This window comes from Chelonoidis abingdonii, chromosome 18, assembly GCF_003597395.2.
Source record: "Chelonoidis abingdonii isolate Lonesome George chromosome 18, CheloAbing_2.0, whole genome shotgun sequence".
Classification (NCBI taxonomy): Eukaryota; Metazoa; Chordata; order Testudines; family Testudinidae; genus Chelonoidis; species Chelonoidis abingdonii.
The window spans coordinates 12,248,207-12,270,281 of record NC_133786.1 but is presented as its reverse complement, the minus strand read 5'-3'; the positions used below and the strand labels follow the sequence as shown (position 1 = coordinate 12,270,281).

The 22,075-nt window shown below is 47.5% G+C and overlaps 1 protein-coding gene across 1 annotated transcript in view; it reads left to right on the top strand.

The window, feature by feature from the left end:
• The window catches only part of TECTA (tectorin alpha), a 95,910-nt gene that overhangs the window by 68,399 nt on the left and 5,436 nt on the right, over positions 1–22,075 (top strand). Inside the window, exons 19-26 of the mRNA XM_075073558.1 lie at positions 167–728; positions 5,345–5,544; positions 11,352–11,735; positions 12,742–13,028; positions 14,697–14,977; positions 15,342–15,452; positions 20,191–20,393; positions 21,248–21,411. Of these exons, the coding sequence (XP_074929659.1) occupies positions 167–728; positions 5,345–5,544; positions 11,352–11,735; positions 12,742–13,028; positions 14,697–14,977; positions 15,342–15,452; positions 20,191–20,393; positions 21,248–21,411 (2,192 nt within the window). The remainder of the gene's footprint in view (positions 1–166; positions 729–5,344; positions 5,545–11,351; positions 11,736–12,741; positions 13,029–14,696; positions 14,978–15,341; positions 15,453–20,190; positions 20,394–21,247; positions 21,412–22,075) is intronic.

Below are 22,075 nucleotides of genomic sequence, written 5' to 3'. Positions count from 1 at the left end.
TTATGATAATCATCACTTTCTTCTTCTAAGAGCTGCATCACAGTCACTGCTGGCACAACAGAGCATCTCCCATGAAGTGCATGTCCTAAAACAAATGGCATCCCTTGATCCTACCTTCAGGTCCTTGCAGATTAATAATTACCCATCCGCTTCTGTGTCCTTGCAGATTAACAATGAGCGTCTCTACCTGCCCTTGAAGCTGGGCCAAGGGAAGGTGAACATCTTTGCCTTTGGCTTCCACATTGTGGTGGAGACCGACTTTGGGCTCAAGGTGGTGTATGACTGGAAGACCTTCCTCTCGGTCACCGTCCCACGAAGCCTCCAGAACAACACCTATGGCCTCTGTGGCCGCTACAACGGCAATCCTGGTGATGAACTAGAGACCTCCAGCGGGCTGCTGGCCTCCAACATCAATGACTTCGGCCAGAGCTGGGTGAAGCGGGACACCTTTTGCCAGGTGGGCTGTGGTGACAGGTGCCCCACCTGCAGTAAGGTGGAAGGGTTCTGGAAACCCCAGCAGCTGTGTAGCCTAATCCCCAGCAAAAGCAGCGTCTTCGCCAAGTGCCATAGCAAAGTCAACCCTGGCTTCTTCTACAAGAACTGCCTGTTTGACACCTGCATCGATGGGGGAGCTGTCCAAACCGCCTGCAGCTGGCTGCAGAATTACGCCAGCACCTGCCAAACCCAGGGAATAGCCATCACCGGCTGGAGGAACTTCACCTCGTGCTGTAAGCAGAACCTTTTCCTTCTGCCTTGGCCCCTGTAAATTACTTGGATGATCATCTGCTTTTGGACCAGGTCCTCAGCTGGTGTCGCTCCACTGACTTCAATAGCAATTGCAGCAAAGGGTCTGTCTTTGTGTGTGCAAAACCTAAAGTTTCCCTCTCCAAAGAGAGGGGGACGATACAGGGAGAAAATGGCAATACAGAGTAGAGGGAGCTAGCTTCAAATCCAGTCACTGGTGCCATCTCATGACTGTTCTTGGTGACTGGCGTGAGAAGAATTGGCCCAGTTCCTAGTGGACAAGTGTCTGCATCACAAAACCACTGCTGTTGCTGGTGCTAATTGGCCCCCTGGCTGGCCACCTTGGCAGCAGGCACTGGATGGGCTATGGAAACTGAGCTAGTTCTCATTGGTCGCTGCAGAGCAGTGCCCTTACTCGTGCATAATTAGAGGAACTCAGTCTCCTAGAGGCGAGGGAATCAGAGTTCAGGTCCCAGCAAAGCAGCATAGGTTATCTCTGTAGCAGCTATATGGAGCTGCACTGCAAAGTTCTGAGAGGCGGCAGCATTGTAGACACCTCCATGGAGGGATGAGCCTCGTGAGATAGCATTGCCTAGCGGATAGGGCACAGAACTGGGAGCCAGGACACCTGAGTTCTGTTTCCAGCTCTGTCACTGGCCTGCTGGGGGACCTTGGGCAGGTCATTGAACCTCCTTGTGTAGAACTTCTCATCTATAGAACAGGAACTACAAGGGTGGCCTAGTGTTTGGGAATGTTCTGAGATGCATGGCAGGAAAGCACTATGCAAACATTATTGTTATTGATGATGAGTATGGTTGCCGTGATGTCTGGCTTTTGTGGGGAGAGGTGGTGAATATGGGGACGAGGAATCCTTGACGCTCCGGGGATTCCTAAGGAAAAGAACCAAGGTTAGGCCCCATAATAACAGCAAAACCAAAAATAATGGATTAAAAATGATACCGATGATAAGAGACAGGGAAGAAAAATAGCTCAACAGATAACTCAGCATGAAAGAGAGGTGTACCAGAGTCACAGAAGATTATCACTTGTGTCCACAGATTCATAAAGGAAATGGAGCTGCAGGAGGATGAATTACGGGGCAGTCACTAAATCTGAAGGTTTCCTAAGAACTTAGCAGAAAACAAGTTTGTCTCCCGGTATTTCTCCAGGCTTATTCAAAAACCCTGGGCCTGGGCTGTGTAATGGTCAGGAGGGCTATTGTTTGTATTGTATGCAAATCTACTCAGGTGCTAGGATTGGTGGCATGCCGTGGTTGATGCTAGGAGGTTTCTAGCTTGGTCTCCCCAATCTGAATGAGAACAGGGTTTTTATTTCCCTGAGAACTAGTTAGCCGTGTGGTGCTACAAACCACCCCTCATTGGATTAAGCCCTGTTTACACTGCAAATACAACCACAAGAAGTGATACCAAATGCAGTTTCAAACAGAGGCCCCACTTCTGCAGTCCAGCGCTTGCCGAGCCCCAGTGAAGCCCTTGGGTTTGATACAAAAGCATCTGCCTGCATGGATCCAATTGCAGCATTGGGTACATGATTCCAACATGCACTGCACACTAGAACTTCACTGTGTTTTGCAAAAAAAACTAAAGCCCAGGTCAAATGAAGACTTTAAACCAGACATATCCTGGGTAAGCTCCAGTCGGCACTACAGATCTGAGCCATGTTTGTAAACGAGTTAGCAGGCAAGTGAGTTGTAACCGGATTCCCTAACATGACTGTGTTTTTAAATAGGCTGTTGGTTTGCGTTTCTCTCCGCTCAGCAGAGGAGCCATGCGAGAGCCCAGGTGCAGGCCTGCTCCCAAGGCGGCTGAAAGCACAACACATTGGCTTGCTTTCGGACCATCTTTCAACCATGTTCTGTGTGGGCGTGCGCTGTGTCAGCAGCCTGTTGTGTGATCACCACATTACAAAGCCTGCAGATGGGCCTTGTAGCATGGTGTAAGGACAGGCATCTCACACCCAGGACATGTGCACTTCACGGGGAGCTGCGGAGGCTCAGCTCCATTTGGAAACCAGTGCCCCCAGGCTAGAACTGTCTAACTGGCGAAGCACAGTGATTCAAATGTATTGTGGACAAGGCTTGAGATCCTGTCCATGTTATAAAGACAGCTGTCAGGGAACCCGTTTATAACATGGTTGCACCCCAACAAAGTCAGAGCATGGCTCTAGTGGCAAAGGAACCTGGCTGAGTTTTAATGTCTTCTCTGGACCCTGGTAAAATTTTGGATAGTCAAGTGCTTCAGCACAGCCTGGGGGTGTGGTCAGGTTCTCCTCTGCCCTGCCCAGTGGATCTATGGAGAAAGTATGGCTTGGGACTCAGAAGATGGGGGTTCAATTCCTGGCTCTGCCTCAGACTCTCTGTGTGACCCTGGGCAAGTCTCTTACCCTGTGTGCCTCAGTTTCACCAGTGTAAAAAGAGGTTGATCCTGTCCTCAGGAGTGCTATGAGGATAAATACATTAATGATTGCGAGGCGCTCAGATACCAGCCCAAGGGAGGGGGTGGTAAGTGCCTGTATACATAGCACCGGGGGCACAAGTGTGTTGTAGCTGGCTCCCTCTGTACATCTGTACTTGTAATGTAGAAGTAGTACACTGGCACAGTATGTCATGTTCCCCTCTCTAGTGGTTGGGCCAATTGATAACGGCCTACTACTGCTGCCTGCTAATGGAGCTACCCATGTAGCTCAAGTGGTACAAGATCTATGCTGAAAATCCTAGGTTTAAACCCTGTAGCCAACCCATAAAGAGCATAATAGAATAGTCAGGAGCCACATGGTTTAGAGCATCTTGCACCTCATAGCAAATCCAGGGAGGGGAAGGGTTAACTCCAAAGTTCAAAAGAGAGCAGCTATTCTTCATTTGTTAGATAAGAATTTGATCAGTTATATAGGAGGGGAAGATTATGTGTTTGCTGCCTGCTATTGTCAATAAGATTACAATGTATTGTTCAATTAAACTCTCTCATAAATGGAGCTGCAAATCTCTGCGGCAGGTAGACCATCCGGGAAATCAGATAAAAAGTAATTTTCATCACTAACAAGATTTAAAATTAAATTTGGTTTATTCTTCTTTCTAGTCTCAAAGCCATGACTTAAAACGTAATGCTCTCGAGTCGGAGGGACTTGTTTCTGGGGGCTGGAGCTAGGTACAGCATGAGCCTGGGTTGGCTTCCATTCTGTATCTGTGAACTGAACAGAGCAGAAGGGGTGATGCATAGCTGGGAACACCAGAGGGAGCTGAGGGAATAGGTGAAGGGAGAGTAGTAGTGTAGTCTAGTGACAAGGACGCCGGACAGGCCCTCAGGAGCCCTGGGTTTGAGTCCAGGTTCTGGGCATTTGTGTGAGTTTGGGCTAATCACCTTGCCTCTCTGGCCATCTGTTTCCCCTCCTCTTCTTCTGTCTTATCTTTTAAGAGTGTAAGGGCTTCAGGGTAGGAACTGATTCATAGTGTATGCATCATGCCTTGCCCAGTGGAGCCCTGATCTTGGTTGTGGCTTGCTGGGCACCACTAGAGTCCAGAGAAGCATAGAGATGGAGGAGGAAGAAAAGAAAATGGTACATTAAGTGAGGTTGCTTTGCTGGCTGCTCGCGTGCTTGGCTGAGAATACAATGGTGTAGTAGTTCTGCTAATGGTCTTCAGTCATATCCAGCAACAACCCTATGCGTCTTTCTTGGGCAAAGACCACTGGCCATTCAAGATAGGGGCTAAGGATGGGATGCCAACCATACCTATTCTGAGATTTGAACTTGGCCCTCTAGAGGTGAAAGACTAAGGCATAGGCAGACCACATCTCCCCATCCCCACGCCCACCTGTGAAGCCTTAGGGGATTTTGTGTTAAAATGGAAATGTTTTAAGTGTGGCTCACAGTAACCCAGGACCATGCCGATCATCTTACATTAATGCAACAGCTTCCATCCCAAATGAACTAGCTAATCTAACATCGGGATGATTTCGCCCACCAGTAAAATGCAACCTTTTCTGGGCTGGAATATGAATTGCAGCTTAACAGAGCAGAGCAGCATAGTCCCTTGGTTTTAGCAAGTGAGGCTAAAACACTATCCAAATTCAACGCCTGAGGAATTTAGACAAAATTGTCTCAGGACACTGGGGTACCAGTCACTGATATTCCAAAAAATACCAAGATCTTAAATGACTAGCTGTCTGGGGTCTCTTCCTTGCCTAGATCAACTTCTTCCTCTGTGCCTCAATTTACCCAGCAGTAACATTGGGATAAATGTGCTTTCCTGGTGGTATGAATCTTAATTCGTGCCTGCAAGGTGCTTTGCAATCTTTGGATGCGCCCATTGGCCGATCTCTTTAGCGCTTGGAGTTGGGGAGCTGGATAGCTGAGGGAGTTGGTGTATCAGCCTTTCACCTCTGCAAACCTGGACTGTAGCTTTTCCTTCTTGTCAAGAAGTACAAGAATACCTGCCATTTCGCCCTATAGCTTCATATTAACGCTACTAGAGTTAAGCTTACTGCACTGTGGCATTTGTGGGGTAGGGGTGAGGGTGGCTGTTAATTTACGAGTTGACTACCCATTTTCTCCTGCCCGCTAAGCCCTGTCCCTTGCATTCCAGCTGTCAGCTGTCCTCCCAACAGTCACTATGAGAGCTGTGTGACTGTGTGCCAGCCCCGCTGTGCTGCCATTCGGCTGAAAAGTGACTGTAACCATTACTGCGTGGAAGGGTGCCAGTGTGACCCTGGTTACGTCCTGAACGGCAAGAGTTGCATCCTTCCCCACAACTGCGGCTGCTACTTAGATGGCAAATATTATGAGGTAGGATCGTCCCCTTCTTCCCTCATCTTCCACCTCCCCTCCTTTCTTTCCTCCTTTTTCTGTCCAGCTGGGTGTGTGCTGAGTTGTTTTTTCCCCCCACTGGTGTAGCTAGATATGGTTAGATGTGTTGCACTAGTGTAAAAAAAGTGAATTCTATCAGTGGGGCATACCCCTGTGCAAATCACTTTTTACACTAGTGCTGTGCATCCACACTAGGGGTTCATACCCATGCAGCTACTCTGTGCCCGTGCAGAAACAACCCACAGCCAGCTTTCCATTTATACTAGGACCTTGCCTTGTAACAACAGACGTGTGAACATGCTGGTGCAGGCTTCAGGATGGGCTAGCAACCATAGCATACGCCAGCCAGAGAGCATGGATATGGATATTGCTTGCTAGCCTGTGTTAAAGCCTGTGCTACCTTGTTTCCACTATTATTGATATCAGTGCTAGCTAGGTTAAAGCCACTGTGTGGATGCAGTCACACCTTCACTTGTAGTGTAGATATGCCCCAAATCTCTTCTGAAAGTGGGCTAAGGCACTGAGGCTACCAGACCCCGTAATTCTAAAAAGTACCAAGATCTTAAATGACCAGATGTCTTGGTTCTCTTCTGAAAACATTACCTTCGGCCAGACCAATGTTCTCTCTAAATTTTCTTTGTTCAGTGTGGGCTGCAGACTTCACTGAGCACTCCATTTTTGTCCTTGGGCTAGCTCACACTTCTTCTTCTTCTTTTTTTTGTGTCTGTCACTATATAGCATTGAACAGTGTCAGGAGTTTGTAAAGTGACGTGTCAGTAATAGATATACACACAGATCACACATGCACGCGTAGCAGTGGGTGGAGAACCTATCAACTCTCCAGAGTTTTGGAAAACAAAGTTAGAAAACCAGGAAAGCAAGAGCCATGCCTCGTCTCCCCACCCCACCCATGAGACCTACATCCCCCATCCCCAGGAACCTCAGCCCTTGAAGGGGAGCCCCCACCAGCCCGTCGCAGGAGCTCCTCCCACCCTGCTCCTTATACCCCCGCTGGCTCAAGGCTTCTTTGGGGGAAGGGATTTTAGGGTCTTTCCCTCTCTGTCCCTCAGCCAGCCCTGCTCTCACCTCTGACTCTGGGGTCTCCAGGAGGGAGTTGCTGTCACAGCCCAGAGTAGGCAGGAGTGCACGAACTGTGATGGTGGCACAGGTTCTCCCTCCCCCCCTTTCCTCCCACTGGGCAGGGCTGCCAGGGGCTCATTTCAGCCCTGGCAGCCTGCGAGCGGTAGGGATCGGCATCTCCACAGCTGGCTTCATGAACCCTGGAATGGGACCATGAAGAGCCTCTCCCCCCCCCCCCTAAATGGTGCTTCTGCCCCTCCCCAGTCCACGCTCCTTATTCCTCCCTGCTGGCTCAAGGCTTCCTATGGCACCAAGAGTTGCTGCCCTGGATTCCCGCAGGAAGGCCTGGCAGACAGAGCAGGACCCCTGCTGGGGTCTCCGAAGCCCCTGCCTCTTTCACTCTTCTCCTTACCTCTCCTCCCTGATGGTCTCCAGTGCCAAGAAGAGCAGCTGCGGGTTATGGCAGGTTGAAGGCCTGGATGCTGCCTGAGCTCCCGGCCACACGAGAGGTCCAGTAGCTACCAGATTGCTGTGCGGCTGCACCTGCGCACAGCTTAAAGGGACCGTTGGGTCTGATGCCATTTCATGCCACTCTGCAGGAGCAAAGGGAAGTCAGTGTAATTTCCACTTACTTCAAGACCCATTTATGCTGCCATAGTGGTGTGAAGGGGCCACAATGCGAATGAGAATCAGTCTCACTGTGCCTATAAGTCCTCCTTTCCCCTCCTTTGTTTCTGGATAGGTGCCTTGTGTTTTTCCTATGTGTCTGCTGCTCTTAGCTAACAGCTTCTGGGAAGATGGCTGTATTGCATCTAAATGAGGGTGTCTTCAAGGAGCTCTCCTCATCTATATTCCACCAGGCAGCAAAAAAGAAAATTGTGAAATTTGAGGTGCGCACAGTGCAAATTACGCAGTTTTTCTTCCCTGAGCTGCCTGTGGAATTGGATACTAAATGGTCCCTAGATAAGAACAAAACAGAGACGGAGAATGGAAACACTCTTCATTTGCTATGGTTTCTTCTGCCCCTTGCTGCCTTCTAATTGGACAGGCCTCCAATAAACTTTGGATGTAAAGATGGGAATTCTATTCTGCTCTCTGCTACTGGCTCTGTGGGACAGTGAAATCTTCCTAGAGGATAATTTGTATGTCCATTTAACAGAGTTTCTCTCCTCTGTTAGCTGCACCGCTGTGAAGCAGGAATGCACAGTATGTTTCCCTGCCGTCCAGAGATTGATACCAGCATAATTAATAACCTTAATGTATTTAGCCATATAGTTCTTCAGGTTATGTAATATTCATCAGCTTAATCCTTGTAATGGAACGACAAATTCTTAATAATGAGACTGAAACTTAGCCTAGCTCACAGTAAAAATACAACACAATGAAACTTTAATTCGCATAGCAGCATTTGCATGAATCAGTGGGGCTGACTTCTCCCTTCTGTACACCCATACAATGCTACTGACTTCAGTGGATTTACTCCTAATTTACCCGGGTGTAAGTGAGAGGAGGGAATCAGGCTCCCCGAATCTCATAATGGATTTTACAGGGTTAAAACCATAAACAGCAGAGGAAAGAGAAGAATCAAGAGAGAGGTGAGAGATGTGGAATGCGAAAGATGAAGTGGAGAGATCGGAGAAGGCTGTTCTATATTGCTGGAACTGCAGAGAAGGATCTCGCGCCAATAGTTGAGGGTTTATTGTCGTTCAATAGCAGGCTGAAACAGTTCATTGACCAAAAACCTTTGCTATTCTCATTGTAGATGCAAAACCATTTTTTTTGTTTGCTCTGTGTTTGTGCAGTGCCTAGCACAAAGGAGTTGTGATTCTTGACTGGGGCCTCTAGGCACTACAGTTATACAAATAACAGTAATAAAGTGGCAGTATTAGTCCCTTGATGCTGCCGTGCCTAGCAGAACCTTCGTGGCTGCTGTACTGCTACTAATCCACACTGCTTTTCAGTAGCTTAGAACTAGTTGTTGTTGTTATTATTTTAGGCTTAAATTGGGCACAGAAGTTGGTTAGCATCTCTCAAAATGCTCGGACCCAAATACTGGGCACAGAAAGCCCTCAGATGAGGGGTACACGGTACTCGGAGGAGAGCTCAAATGTTATGGGATTCCTTCCATTAATGTCAATAACTCTGTCTATCACCTCATTTCCACGATTCAGCATTTCTGCTGGAAATAATTTTCAACAGGAAGAGTCTGAGGGCCCACATTCATGTGGAACATGCATAACTTTGGGACTAAAATGAGGGACATTTGAGATGGGTGGACATTAGCCCCAGAGTAATTTTTTTCCCCATTGAAAATGTCAGATCAGTGAAGCTATATGTTTATGTTGTTATTTGTATGCAGTGGTGTTGTAGCTGTGTCAGTCCCAGAATATGAGAGACATAAGGTGGCTGGGTTAATATCTTTTATTGGACCAACTTCTGTTGATGAGACAGTTGAAAGTTTGTCTAACACCGAGCTCTATGTAAGCTTGAAAGCTTCTCTCTCTCACCAACAGAAGATGGTCCAATAAAAGATATTACCTCACCCACCTAGTTAGGGACTTATTTAGTAGTATAGGGAAGAAATGTTCTAAGAGCTGAGGGAACGGGGACCAGGAGTCAGGACTCCTGAGTTCTATTCCTCACCACCACTAACTTACTGAGTTTGATGATGGGGGTCACGGGGTGTCAGATGAGAGTGGATATGCTGATCTGCATGTTTAGAGCTGGAGCAGACTCAACTGTTCAAAGCCAGATCTAGAAACTTCTAGCAGCATAGTACTGTTGGTTAGGGGGGTGATTCTCCCTGCCCCCTGAAATTTTTATACCAGCGAAAAACCTAGTATAGACCCAGCTAAACTGGTAAAGCACGTTAGGTGCCTGCAGAAACTCCACTACTTCCACGAGGGGGATTCACACTATAACTGTACCTGTTGACATTATCTGCTGTAGACTAGAGTGTAGTTACAGAGCCCACATTTGAAAATGGGACTCGTCGGTCCTGGCTTTTCAAAAGTGTCACAATTATGTCTCAATTCTTACCTTTCTAAATGCTTGCTGTCAGCCAATTTTGCGTGCACTTTTTGCAAGTTTATCAGCAATAGATTCCATCCTTTGCAAGCATGGGTGATGGAATTTAGCCCAAGGCAACAGTTCACATACACAGATGATCATGCCCAAAAGTATGTGCGCGTGGGTGAAAGTTGTGGGCTCCTGGGAGGAATCTACCCTTTGAAAATCTGTCTCTAGAGTAGATTTAACGTGTCTCTCGTTAAAGCAAAAATCACAGCACGTCTGTTGTGCTAACATCATCCCCATGAAGGATGCTTCTCGAAAAGGCTGGCTTGTTTACTAGCTGTCTGCATCCATACTCCCGTGGGGGGGCTGTTTTTCTCCTTCGAAAACTGCAGTGCTGACATTCTTATCAGAAGCAAAGCAAGCCCGTACGTCCAGTTGTTCTATGAATCTGATACAGGGGTCGAAGTTAATTTGTGTTCTGCTGGAACAGTATGAAAAGTTGGTCAACAGGATATTTATAGCACTGCGAGCTTGAGTGAAAGAGGGGAAGGTTGCTGTGGAAATGGAAACTTCAAATTTCCTCACTTTTGCAGCTTCCAAAGATTTCAGTGCAATTGGATTCTTTTTATCTGTTGGTCACCCTTTTGTCTACTGAATGTTGCTGCGTAGCGTCCAATCCTGCAGCTGGGCTTTTTCAAAGGGCTGGCTGATTTTATGATGATTAATCACTGTTTTGTGCTTCTGCAAAAGGCTAATTAAATTGCAGGCTTTAGGGCATAAACTGAACCTCCCAGGGCTCTGCAAAGACTCTTTGTCCTGTGTACAATACTGTGCTATTGGCATTATAGGGTTGTTGTTTTTCACCTTGCTGTGAAGGATCGGGTATTGGCCACTTCTCGAGGTGGGATATTGGACTGGATAGATCAATGATCTGATCTGAGATTACCACATAACTGTTAGCATGGACGTGCTACCACTGCCCTCTACTGGCTGAAGTGTTGCCAGTTCTATCCCACAGGTCAGATTAGCTGAGCCTGAGCTGTCCAAATTGACATGCTGCCACTTAAACTTCTAGAGGAGATGGCAGCAGAGAGCTCCTCCAACCAGAAGTCAACCTCTCGGGGTCTGACAGTTGCATTGTTGACCTACAGTGCAATCTGTGGCCACATCTCAGCTCTGCCACAGACTCCCTGGGTGACCATGGGCAAGTCACTTATCTCTCCGGGCCTCAGCTGCCCGGGTGCAAAGTGGGGATAATAATCCTTTCTTCCTTCCAGCCTTTGTCCGTCCTACCTGTTTAGATTGTCAGCTCTTCAGGGTGTTGTCCCTTACTGTGTGTATGTACAGCACCTAGCACAATCCTGTATCTTGGCAGGGGGTTAGACTAGATGACCCTGGTGGTCCCTTCTAACCCTATGGGTCTATGATTCTATAACAGGGCCCTGATCGCAGCTGGAACCTCTAGGCATTACTATAATGCTACTGTGAATAAGGCCCATCTCCTTCCACAAAGTTTGGCCAGGACAGTGGGTGGGCAACTGTGCTGAGAGAGTCTAGAGTACTACAATTTTACATGAGCCCAGAGGCTCTGGTGATGGGCTCCCGAGCTGAGCCTTACCGTTAAGCACAGTAGATTTATTCCCTTCCATCCCCACCAGTAAAATGACTTTTCCCCTCACTTCATTCTTCAGCCCAAGCAGCTGTTCTGGAACAGCGACTGCACCCGGCGCTGCCGTTGCTTCCGCCGCAACCTCATCCAGTGCGACCCGCGGCAGTGCAAGTCGGACGAGGAGTGTGCCCTCCGCAATGGCGTCCGCGGTTGCTTCAGCACCAAGAGCTCCTACTGCCTGGCGGCGGGCGGCGGGGTCTTCCGCACCTTCGACGGCGCCTTCCTCCACTTCCCAGCCAACTGCGCCTTCGTCCTCTCCACCATATGCCAGAAGCTCCCCGACTTTTCCTTCCAGCTGATCATCAACTTCGACAAGTGGTCGTCGCCCAACCTCACCGTCATCTCCCCAGTGTATTTCTACATCAACGAGGAGCAGATTCTCATCAGCGACCGGAACATCGTCAAGGTACAGCGCTGGTCATGGGTCTCCTCTGCTCTGTCCTGAAACGCTTAGGGCCCTAGTCACTCTCTGGGACTGGGCTACAGCCCACTGGCACAGAGAGGAGGGAAAGTATCTGGCCACCAAGGGGCAGGGCTGGGTTGGGATTCTCCAAAGTGGAAAAGCCAATTGCCACCCCCTCCCCGCATTAGGAACATCCCCATCACCCCCTGGCTACACTGTCTCTGTTAGCAAGTTGTACTCAGCCCATCACCATAGCATCTAGCACTGGGTGACCAGCTGGCCACAGCAAAGGCTTTAGGAAAGGTCATGGAGCCTGTGGCTCATTTCCCTTGTTAGATTCTAGGAAGTTCTGCTTGGGGGAGGGGAAGGCGATGGCTGGGAATGTCGTTCTCCGTAGGGCAGAAGGGAGGTAAAGCAAAGAGGAAGGTTTTTGCAGCATTTCCTCACTATATCTGCCTCCTGTGAAGCTGTCGTGAGTGATGGGTTTGAGCACGGAGTTTGGCTTTTGTTAGTGATTATTTGAACTGTGGGAGCCTCGTGGGCCCAGGACCCCACTGTGGTCTAGGTGCTGAACAGACAGATGGTCCCTGTCTCAAAGAGCTGACGATCTACATTGAGTTGAGTGGGTGTTGGTCTTACTTAGTGGGTGTTGGTCCTGCCTTGAGCAGGGGGTTGGACTAGAGTCCTCCTGAGGTCCCTTCCAACCCTGACATTCTGTGATTCTATTATTCCTCGTGTGAAGGGCTGGCACAATCTAATGCATATCCCAAGCACTTCTCCCTCCTACAATGCTAGAAGACTCCGAAAGGGACAGGGAGTAAGCAGGATCCTGGCCTTGCCCCACCTCCATTACAGAGCTGGCTGGTGGCAGGGAGGGAGAGGGGCAGCATGAAGGGATGTACCCCATGCTGGCCGCTGCGGGGACCTGTGTCTATCAGGTTCAGTCTGTCCCTTGGCATGGAGTGTTGAGAGGTAAGTGGCTTCAGCATTATCGCCTCTCCTTGAGTAGGTGAATGGCACCCAAGTGACCATCCCCTTCATCACCGGGCTGGCGACCAAAATCTACAGCATGGAGGGCTTCCTGGTGATCGACACCAGCCCGGATATCCAGATCCTCTACAACGGCTTCAACATCATCAAAATCAGCATCAGCGAGCGGCTGCAGAACAAAGTGTGTGGCCTGTGCGGCAACTTCAATGGGGACCGGACCGACGATTACGTCACCCTGAGGGGGAAGCCGGTCGTCAGCAGCGTGGTGCTGGCCCAGAGCTGGAAAACCAACGGCATGCAGAAGAGGTGAGCCTGGGGCCTTGTGTGTAGATGCGCCCGAGGTTCCTCTTGGAGTCAATGAGTGTTCGGCCCTTGACACCAGTGGGCCCCCATGCTGTGTATCAGGAACCCATCCACAGCTCGCTGCAGGGGAACAAGCCCTGGAGAGAAAGCGCTGTGGTATTTAATAGGGAAAAATAATCTGGAGTGGTGTGAACTCTGCCATGGAATTTAATAGCGAACTCTATCTCCCTATAGAATTCCATAGGAGGACTCAGATCACCTACAGAAATGAGATCATTTGCTCTTCATTTCTCTTGGGCTGTAGGGTAATTTCTAGAGAACCCTACTGGTTTTACCCTCATTAGTGGTATTCATTTGCCTTGTCATAGCACCTGAGAACCAGACCCCAGTGTGCAAGATGCTGTACAAATATATGACAAAAAGACAATTCCTAGACCTATAGGATCATTTCTATTAAGGCCATATCACACCACTCTGGTTGTGCAAAGAGGCCTTAACGTGCAGGTAAATTACATATACGCCTACTTTAGGGCTCCTTTACACTGCCAAAATGGGGTAAAGGAGACTTGGTGTAAATAGAGATTGCCCTTACCTAATCGGAAGACAGCTTTGAACATGTGTCCTGTGCCCTATCCTGCACCCCTAGTGGTGCACTCTAGTCAGCACGTCAACCTCTGTACATGGCCCAGAACACTACACTGAGTAGGTGTGGGTTATACACTCCCGCTGGCTGGGGAAGCTTTTCCTAAACTGCAGAGATCTCCCTAGCTCAAATCCCTGTGCAAGCCACCACTTACTTTGCTGCCTTCCCTGGAGTGGGTCATTAGCAGTGGGGATTGAATCCGAGATCTCAACATCTTTGGAGTTTTAGGTGTGCCAGGAGCAGGCCAGATTTTCAAAGGCTCCCTCTGCCCAACTAATGTGTACCTGCCAAAGTTCTGCTTGTGGTACTTGCACATAAGGTTCATGGTAGGCATAGAGTCTACCATTTAGATGGTGATAGCTACATACCAGATTGTAGGTGCAAGTCAGAGAGTTAGCTGTGGAAGCACGAGGAATTAAGCCTGCGATTTTCTAAATAGCCTAAGGGAGTTAGACACACCTAAAGTTCAATAGGATTTGGTTATCCTTAGATTCCTTTGAAATGCCTAGCCGAAGAGGTCAAGATGAGCAAAGTACTTAAGTCAGTCAGTGGTGCTTGGGTTCCTAGATCGCTTAAGCACATTTGCAAATCCCACCCACCAGGAATTATGGATGCAAGCACTGAAGGTGCAAATAGTGCAAACGGAAAGAGAGGCTGGCCCTTTAAAAACCTGGCCTCAGATGTGACGAGATGCTTACCAAAGATTAGGGAGGAATCTAATCTTCAAAGGGGCCAGCCCAAGGACTATGGCCCACCTGCATCTCTGGCGGACATGGGATTTAAGGGGCCCATAGCCCTTGTATTGGCCTACACAGGGGTGAATTTCGTCCTGGATTCATGAGTGTCTCATAATAAGAGATGAAAAGAATAGAAAATACATGGGAGGGGACAGTGGGGTAATGATGAGGAAAGAACAAGGTGACCTGAGCAGTCTATTTGTCTGTGGCTTCACCTCAGGAGAGCATTTAGGGACTGGTTGTTTCACACGATTCCAGGCTGATGTCGTTCGTTTAATCCCTCGCTCCCAGCTGTAATGAGCTCCAGTACTCCCAGTACGCCGCCGCCTGTGACAATGTGCAGATTCAGAAGCTGCAGAGCGATGGCTACTGCCTCAAGCTGACGGACATGAAAGGCTTCTTCCAGCCCTGCTACGGGCTGCTGGATCCACTGCCCTTCTACGAGTCGTGCTTCCTCGATGGCTGCTACAACCACAAGAAGTTCCAGCTCTGTGGCTCTCTCGCTGCCTATGGGGAGGCCTGCCGCTCCTTCGGGATCCTCAGCACTGAGTGGATAGAGAAGGAGAATTGCTGTAAGAGAGCTAGTCTAACCCTGTTCCCTTCCTTGCCCTGTACTCCCTGTCGCTTAGGAGCACCATCCTCTGTATCCGGCTGGACTGCAGGCTCAGTCAGCGTGAGGCTAGTGCAGAGAGATGGGAGCCAGAGCAATTAGCGATAGGCCCCCTAGGAGAGCTAGAACTTTTTTTTTAATGGAAAGCTGATATTCTCATGTATTCGCATTACTCCAGGAGCTGGGGCTTTAAAACCCCATCAAATAGCATGAGATAAAATTGCTGGAGTTACCAACACTGCAGGGGTTTAGTGGGGTAATAAAGAATTGTCTGGGTACTGGTCTGAAAATAAAGTTGTTGTCTTCGTCTGTCTTTTCCTTTTTAGCAGGAGTGGTTGAAGATCCCTGTATGGGGGCTGACTGTCCCAACAGAAGCTGTGAGCTTGACAATGGAGGGGAGCTGTGCGGTTGTATCGAACCTCCACCCTATGGAAACAGTGAGTGACCCCACATGCATCCACTCCGTGTCTCGGGAGGCTAATTGCAACATTTGCTCTGGTGTTTTTAACTAAGTTAAAAATGGGCCTTATGTATTTATATGGGACACAGATAAGCCAACTCTTTCAGCAACCACTTCCCACTCAGACCCACACAAAGTTCCAACCTCAAATCAAGTGGAGCTACAGTACACTAGGGAGGAAAGGTGTTCATGTGATTAAAGCACCAAGACCTACTTGTCAATGCTCCTTGGTTCTACTCACGTCCCTGCCACTGACTTGCATTGTGACCCCAGGCAAGTCACTTCCCTATGCTTCAGTTTCCCAATCTGTAAAATAGGGCTAATGCTACCTAAAGTCACTAATGTTTGGAAAGCGTTATGAGATCTTCAAATGGAATGTGCTGTAGAAGAGCAAGGTGGTGTTGGGTTGATTTTAACTCCAACATGTCAGATGGCATCTAAAATCTGGTCCCACTGGTAAAAATGGAGATTTTTTTTGTGATTTTTATTGATTTTCATAAAGAAACAGACAATGAAAAGTACAGAAAGGTAAATGATTTTACTCCTCATACATGTTTCCAAAGATTGCATGCTTCATGTGATTTTCAATTAAATTATGGAATGATGCAATTTTACAACTTGTCAAAGTTGCAAGACTGGACAGTACAAAAGCAGATAATATTACATAGACACAACATGTTAGTCTGTGGGATAATATACCATGAACCAAAACCAGAAATTCACTAGTAGCCACAGACAAATCACACAGCCTGTCTATGCTGAAAGATGACTCCTGCCTGGAGCAGACTTTCATGCAATCAAGGAAATACCGGGGCAAATTCTCAGCAGATGTAAACTGGCATAATTCTTCTGATTTTGGTGATTCTATGTAGATCTACGCCACATGAGGATTCAGTCCTAGATATTGAAAACTTCTATTAATTCAGCTAGTCTTTCCATCAAGGGCCAAAGAAGGAGCATTTCCAATGGCATATTTTCTGCTACTTCAGTCAGCCCTGTTTTCAACTTTCTGGGAGCCCCAGGGCCTCACCTAATTTCCATACAAATGTGCATACACTTTTAAAAATCAAAAATCAATTTTGCCCAGTCCTCTCCTCCTCAATCAATGGATATAAATTGCTTGCCGTCTAAGTTCACTGGCAATGAAAACCTGCTTAGCTTTATTTTTCACCTTGCAGTTATGGGGAATGGGGAGCAGCCATCCCATTAACAGGGTTCAGAGGCATTGGATTTTGCAAGCTACTTTTGACCCTTCTTCTGTACTGTGCGTGCATTCCCCTCCCCAGCTCGAGTGACGTAATGGCACAGACCGTGCAAAACGTGCTCAGTCTAAAGTAGGTGAGAACACGACACATGCAAACTTAAAACTGGCTAATATAGGAAACGGATTAGGTGAGAAAAGAACCCCAGCCGTCAGTTCAAACCAGCCTCCCCTGAGGGAAGAGACACAGAAACAGATGTGTCAAGGGGTGGCTAATGTCCCCCTGGATCTGCTCATAGATACATCCCTAGAGAAAATCACCACTTCTCAAAAACCGTGTAGGCCAGCACAGAGGGTCTGAACTGTGTCCTGTCAATCCCCCATGCAAATAACCTTTACGAAAGCATTGTCCAAAGCTCTTCCAAATGAAGTCACTTAGCCCATCCCTTAGTCCTTCCATCTGAGGATCTCAAAGCACTCTCCGGACATTGAATTAATTCCCCACCCCGGGAGGTAGGGAAATGCTACCCCCATTTTAGAGATGGGGAAACTGAGGCACAGAGCAGTTAAGTGACATGTTCAAAGTCACCGAGGAAATCTTTGGCAGAACTGAGAAAAGAACCCAGATGTCCTGAGGTCTCAGATCCATTTTGTTGTCACAACTCTAAGAGCAAAGAATAATTAAGACAGCTTAAGCTGCAGGACAGGATCGTGATGACGAGAACTTTTAGAAAACCTTAGCAACTTTTCTCACAGTGTCATCATCAGACCGGCTGGTGCAACAATGCAGAAGAGTAGCCAGCACATAGGCATGTCAGTAGGGACTCATACCCATGTAGCATGCATAAGAGGTGGCATACAGGGTGCAGTCACAGCAGCTTTGCACCAACAGAGCTGCTAATATATGCAAATGCACACTCCTAAGCACCAAGCATATCCATCTTAATGAAGTTACAGTTAATCTGCCTTGCTCTATTTTGCACAAATAATGGAACTCTGAAGGCAGCACAAATAACATTCAGTTAACAAAACAAATAATAAGACTCCGGAAAAGACCTGGAGATGAGGAGAGTATGGTCTGGTGGTTATAGTCGGTGCCTGGGGAGTCAGGACTTCTAGTCTTCAGACTCAGAGCTTGATTTTGGGCAAGTCCTTTCCCTGCTCTGTGCTTAAGTTTCCTCATTTGTATAATAAGGGCAAGGATACTTAGATAGAGAACTCTTTGGGGTGGTCATTTTGTTATGTCTGTCCAGTGCTGAGTGCAGTGTGGTCCTGGTCCATGAGTAGGGCTCCCAGGAGCTATCACAATACGAATGATAACAACAACTGACATTTATGTATCAGCTTTCATCCCAAAGATTCCCAAAGGGCTACCCATATAACCCACTGGGGCGTGTGTTACATGATACCCATCTATAGAGAACATGAGCTGTTATAACCCTGCCCTAGGGGGCCCTAGGCTTGAGAGCTCAAACAGGAGCAGCTCATACTTTTAGCTCTGGGTTCAGCCGCCCTGATACGTTGGCCAAGGGGGAGGCAGTTCCACATGCACCAGTCACCTCTGGGTGGAAAGTGGCAGCCAATCAGCTCATTGTATAGTGTCAGGGAGAGGACTTAGGCCAAGAACATCCCACCCAAAGCCCCAATACCGTTAGAAAACCTCTCCTGTGATCATTAACATCCACACCACAGCTCAGATTTTGAGGCATAGAAGCATCATGGAAGTCAGTCTAACTCCCTTGGGGAGATGAAGGGCTGAGTCAGTGCTGTCAGGATTTCAACCTATGGCTCCAGAGAATAGAATCTAAGCCAAGGGAAGGCAACCTATGGCACGTGTGCCGAAGGCGGCACGCGAAGCTGATTTTCAGTGGCACTCACGCTGCCCAGGTCCTGGCCATCAGTCCGGCTGGGGGGCTCTGCATTTTAATTTAATTTTAAATGAAACTTCTTAAATATTTTAAAAACCTTATTTACTTTACATACAAAAATAGTTTAGTTCTATATTACAGACTTATAGAAAGAGACCTTCTAAAAATGTTATAATGTATTACTGGCACGCAAAACCTTAAATTAGAGTGAATAAATGCAGACTTGGCACAGCACTTCTGAAAGGTTGCTGACCTCTGATCTAAACTATCCTCTGGCTACACTGCCAGTAAACCTGGTGCTTAGACACTAAGACATCCCTTTGGCTCTGTCACTCTTGCCTTTGTGATAGGCCTCCCACCTAGGATGACCAGACGTCCCGATTTTATAGGGACGGTCCCAATATTCAAGGCTTTGTCTTACATAGGCACTTATTAACACCCCCCCCCCGCCCGTGTCCTGATTTTTCATACTTGCTATTTAGTCACCCAACTCCCCGCCCACTATCTACCTCTGAATTCTGAGGCTTGTCTTTAGAGTGATTCATTGATGCTGTATAGATGGGAGAGCCCACTGCGTAATCCTGGCTGGCCGCTTTCAAGACAGCAGCTCACACAGGCGCTGCAAGTGCTTCAGGCCAGGACCGAGTGTCAGCCTCCCTGTCAGTGGGTGCAATCTGCAGCCACAAAATGAACTGCAAGTGCAAATCTGAGCACTTGAATTTCTGGCTAATCCACCTTGCACCTGCAACTCAACGGCTGGTGCAAACTGAGCCTATAAAAGGGAGTTCACCCTTCTGAACAATTAACCTCTTCTATCCTCATCTAAAGCTGTGGATACTGTGGTTCATTTCATTGTTCAGTTTATGCTAGGGATGGGCCTGAATTGTAGGGGTCAGTGTAGTATATTATAGAATCATAGAAGATTAGGGTTGGAAGAGACCTCAGGAGGTCATGTAGTCTAACTCCCTGCTCCAAGCAGGACCAACAGCAACCAAATTATCCCAGCCAGGGCTTTGTCAAGCAGGGCCTTAAAAACCTCTACAGATGGAGATTCCACCACCTCCCTAGGGAACCCATTCCAGTGCTTCACCAGTGCAATAGTTTTTCCTAATATCCAACCTAGACGTCCCCCACTGCAATTTGAGACCATTGCTCCTTGATCTGTGATCTGCCATCACTGAGAACAGCCAAGCTCCATCCACTTTGAAACCCCCCTTCGGATAGTTGAAGGTTGCTATCAAATCCCCCTTCACTCTTCTCTACTGCAGACTAAACAATCCCAGTTCCCTTAGCCTCTCCTCATATGTCATGTGCCCCAGCCCCCTAATCATCTTCGTTGCCCTCTCTCTCCAATTTCTCCACATCCTTTCTGTAGTGGGGGGCCAGAGTCACAAGTTTAGATCCAGATCTGGATCTGACTTTCCCAAAGTCAGTGGGGTAGGTGGGACTGTCGGACCTAGTGTTCTGGTTCGATCCATCCCTATTGTTTACATCCCTCACTGGTTCCAGCTTTACTGCTGGTACAATAACCAGCAATTCTATAATCTCTAATGCTGATGTGCCCAGAACATCCCCTCCTGATTGGCCAGCTCAGTGCCGACTCTCAGTTGTTTATCGTCCTTTAAAACCGCCTGTGTTGCGTCTAGACACGCATGACATCATCGACGCAGAGGTGACCTGCAAAGCGGCACAGATGGAAGTGTCCATCTCCAAGTGCAAGCTCTTCCAGCTGGGCTTTGAGAGAGAAGGTGTGCGCGTGAATGACCGCCACTGCCCTGGCATCGAAGGAGAAGACTTCATCTCCTTCCAGATCAACAACACCAAGGGGAACTGCGGAAACATTGTGCAGGTGAGAGAGGAATGGGGGAGGCAGCTCCTGTTTAATGGTGCATGATTACAACGTAGCTGCTGCTGGGATGATATGTGGAAACACATGCCATGGAACATAACCAAACAGCAAAGAAAGGTGAAAAGAAAAACATGCATTCGTTTTGGTGTCAGGTTTATTATTTGAGCTCAGATGTCACGATGGCTGAATAATGCTTCAGTGCTTCGTTAAATTACATTAGGGGATGATCACATACACACGCTTCACAGTGTGGGTTCTTTCTTTCTGTCTTTGTGTTCTAATAGGCAGCTCCAAACACATTTGTGTGCATGGCAGAAGGTTTAAGGTCTTAGTGCTTGTGTACTGTCCAAATTCCAGACTGGGGGCTTAAATTTTGCCTACTTAAAATTTCCCTGGATATTTCACTGGGACGTGGTATTCGTGAGGACTGTTAAATAGATGATGTGTTCTGCCCCCGAGGTGGTTGCATTTCAGTGGTGCATGTAGTATGTATATGTTGTGTTGGGATCTTTTATGATGAATGGTGCTGTTATAAATGTAACATATGTACTTCTGTACACGTTTAGTCTTTTTTCAGTCTAGCAGATAGATACAAGCTAATTTATGATTGTTATTTATAATCTATTACTGCAATGTCCAAAAGCTCCAGTCAGGGATCAAGACCCCATTGTGGCAGGTGCTGCACAAATATAAAATAAAAAGCCATCCTTGCCCCCCAACAGTTCACAGTCTGTCTGGAAATTATTGTTTATGTAAAGACTTCAATGTGCTGTTTTCAGAGCAGTGAACTGGAATTGTGATGGATGTGTTAACCCCTAAAAAGAATAATATTTGTTTCTTTTCCTCCTGCACAGTCCAATGGCACTCATATCATGTACAAAAACACTGTGTGGATTGAAAGTGCAAACAACACTGGAAACATAATCACCCGGGACCGAACCATCAATGTGGAATTCTCGTGCGCGTATGAGCTTGATATCAAAATTTCTCTGGATTCGGTAGTGAGGCCAATGCTTAGGTAAGGCCAGCCTGTGTGTGCTTTAGGTTTTCCTGTTTGTGTGTGTGAATTTAATGCTGGTCTGAGAGCCTGGAGACTAAATTCTCCTCTATTTAACCTGGAAAAGGAAGCTAGCTTTATTCAGACTAGAAATTTTAACAGTGAGGGTAACTAACTACAACACCCCACAAGGGATGTGGTGGATTCTTCATCATTTAATGTCTTCAAATCAAGAATGGAAGGGTGGGGCTTAGGGGTTTTTTTGTAAAGAAAAACGTGTTCTAGCTCAACCATAAGATATGGGCATGATTCAGGAATTACTGGGTGAAATCCCTTTGCCTCTGTTATGAAGGAGGTCAAACTAGATGATCCTAATGGTCTGTAAATTATGAATCCACAGTACAAGAACAGTATGGGCCGTGGAAGGCTAGCTTCTCTCATGCTGCCCCACCAATGTGTCTCAGCCTTGATATGTAGGGGGCACTTTTAGGGCATTTGCATTGCCCCTTCAGCCTTTGGCCTCTGTTATAAGCTGCCAGTCGATGATAATTATGGTGGCAGTTGTGCGATCGAGAACATCAAACTGGGGTCACATCAGCCACCAAAAGTCCATTGGATGGTAACGTTCAGTTTTGCAGTATTCAAACTATCAACCTAGATATGAAAAGCTCCATCTCCTGGTACC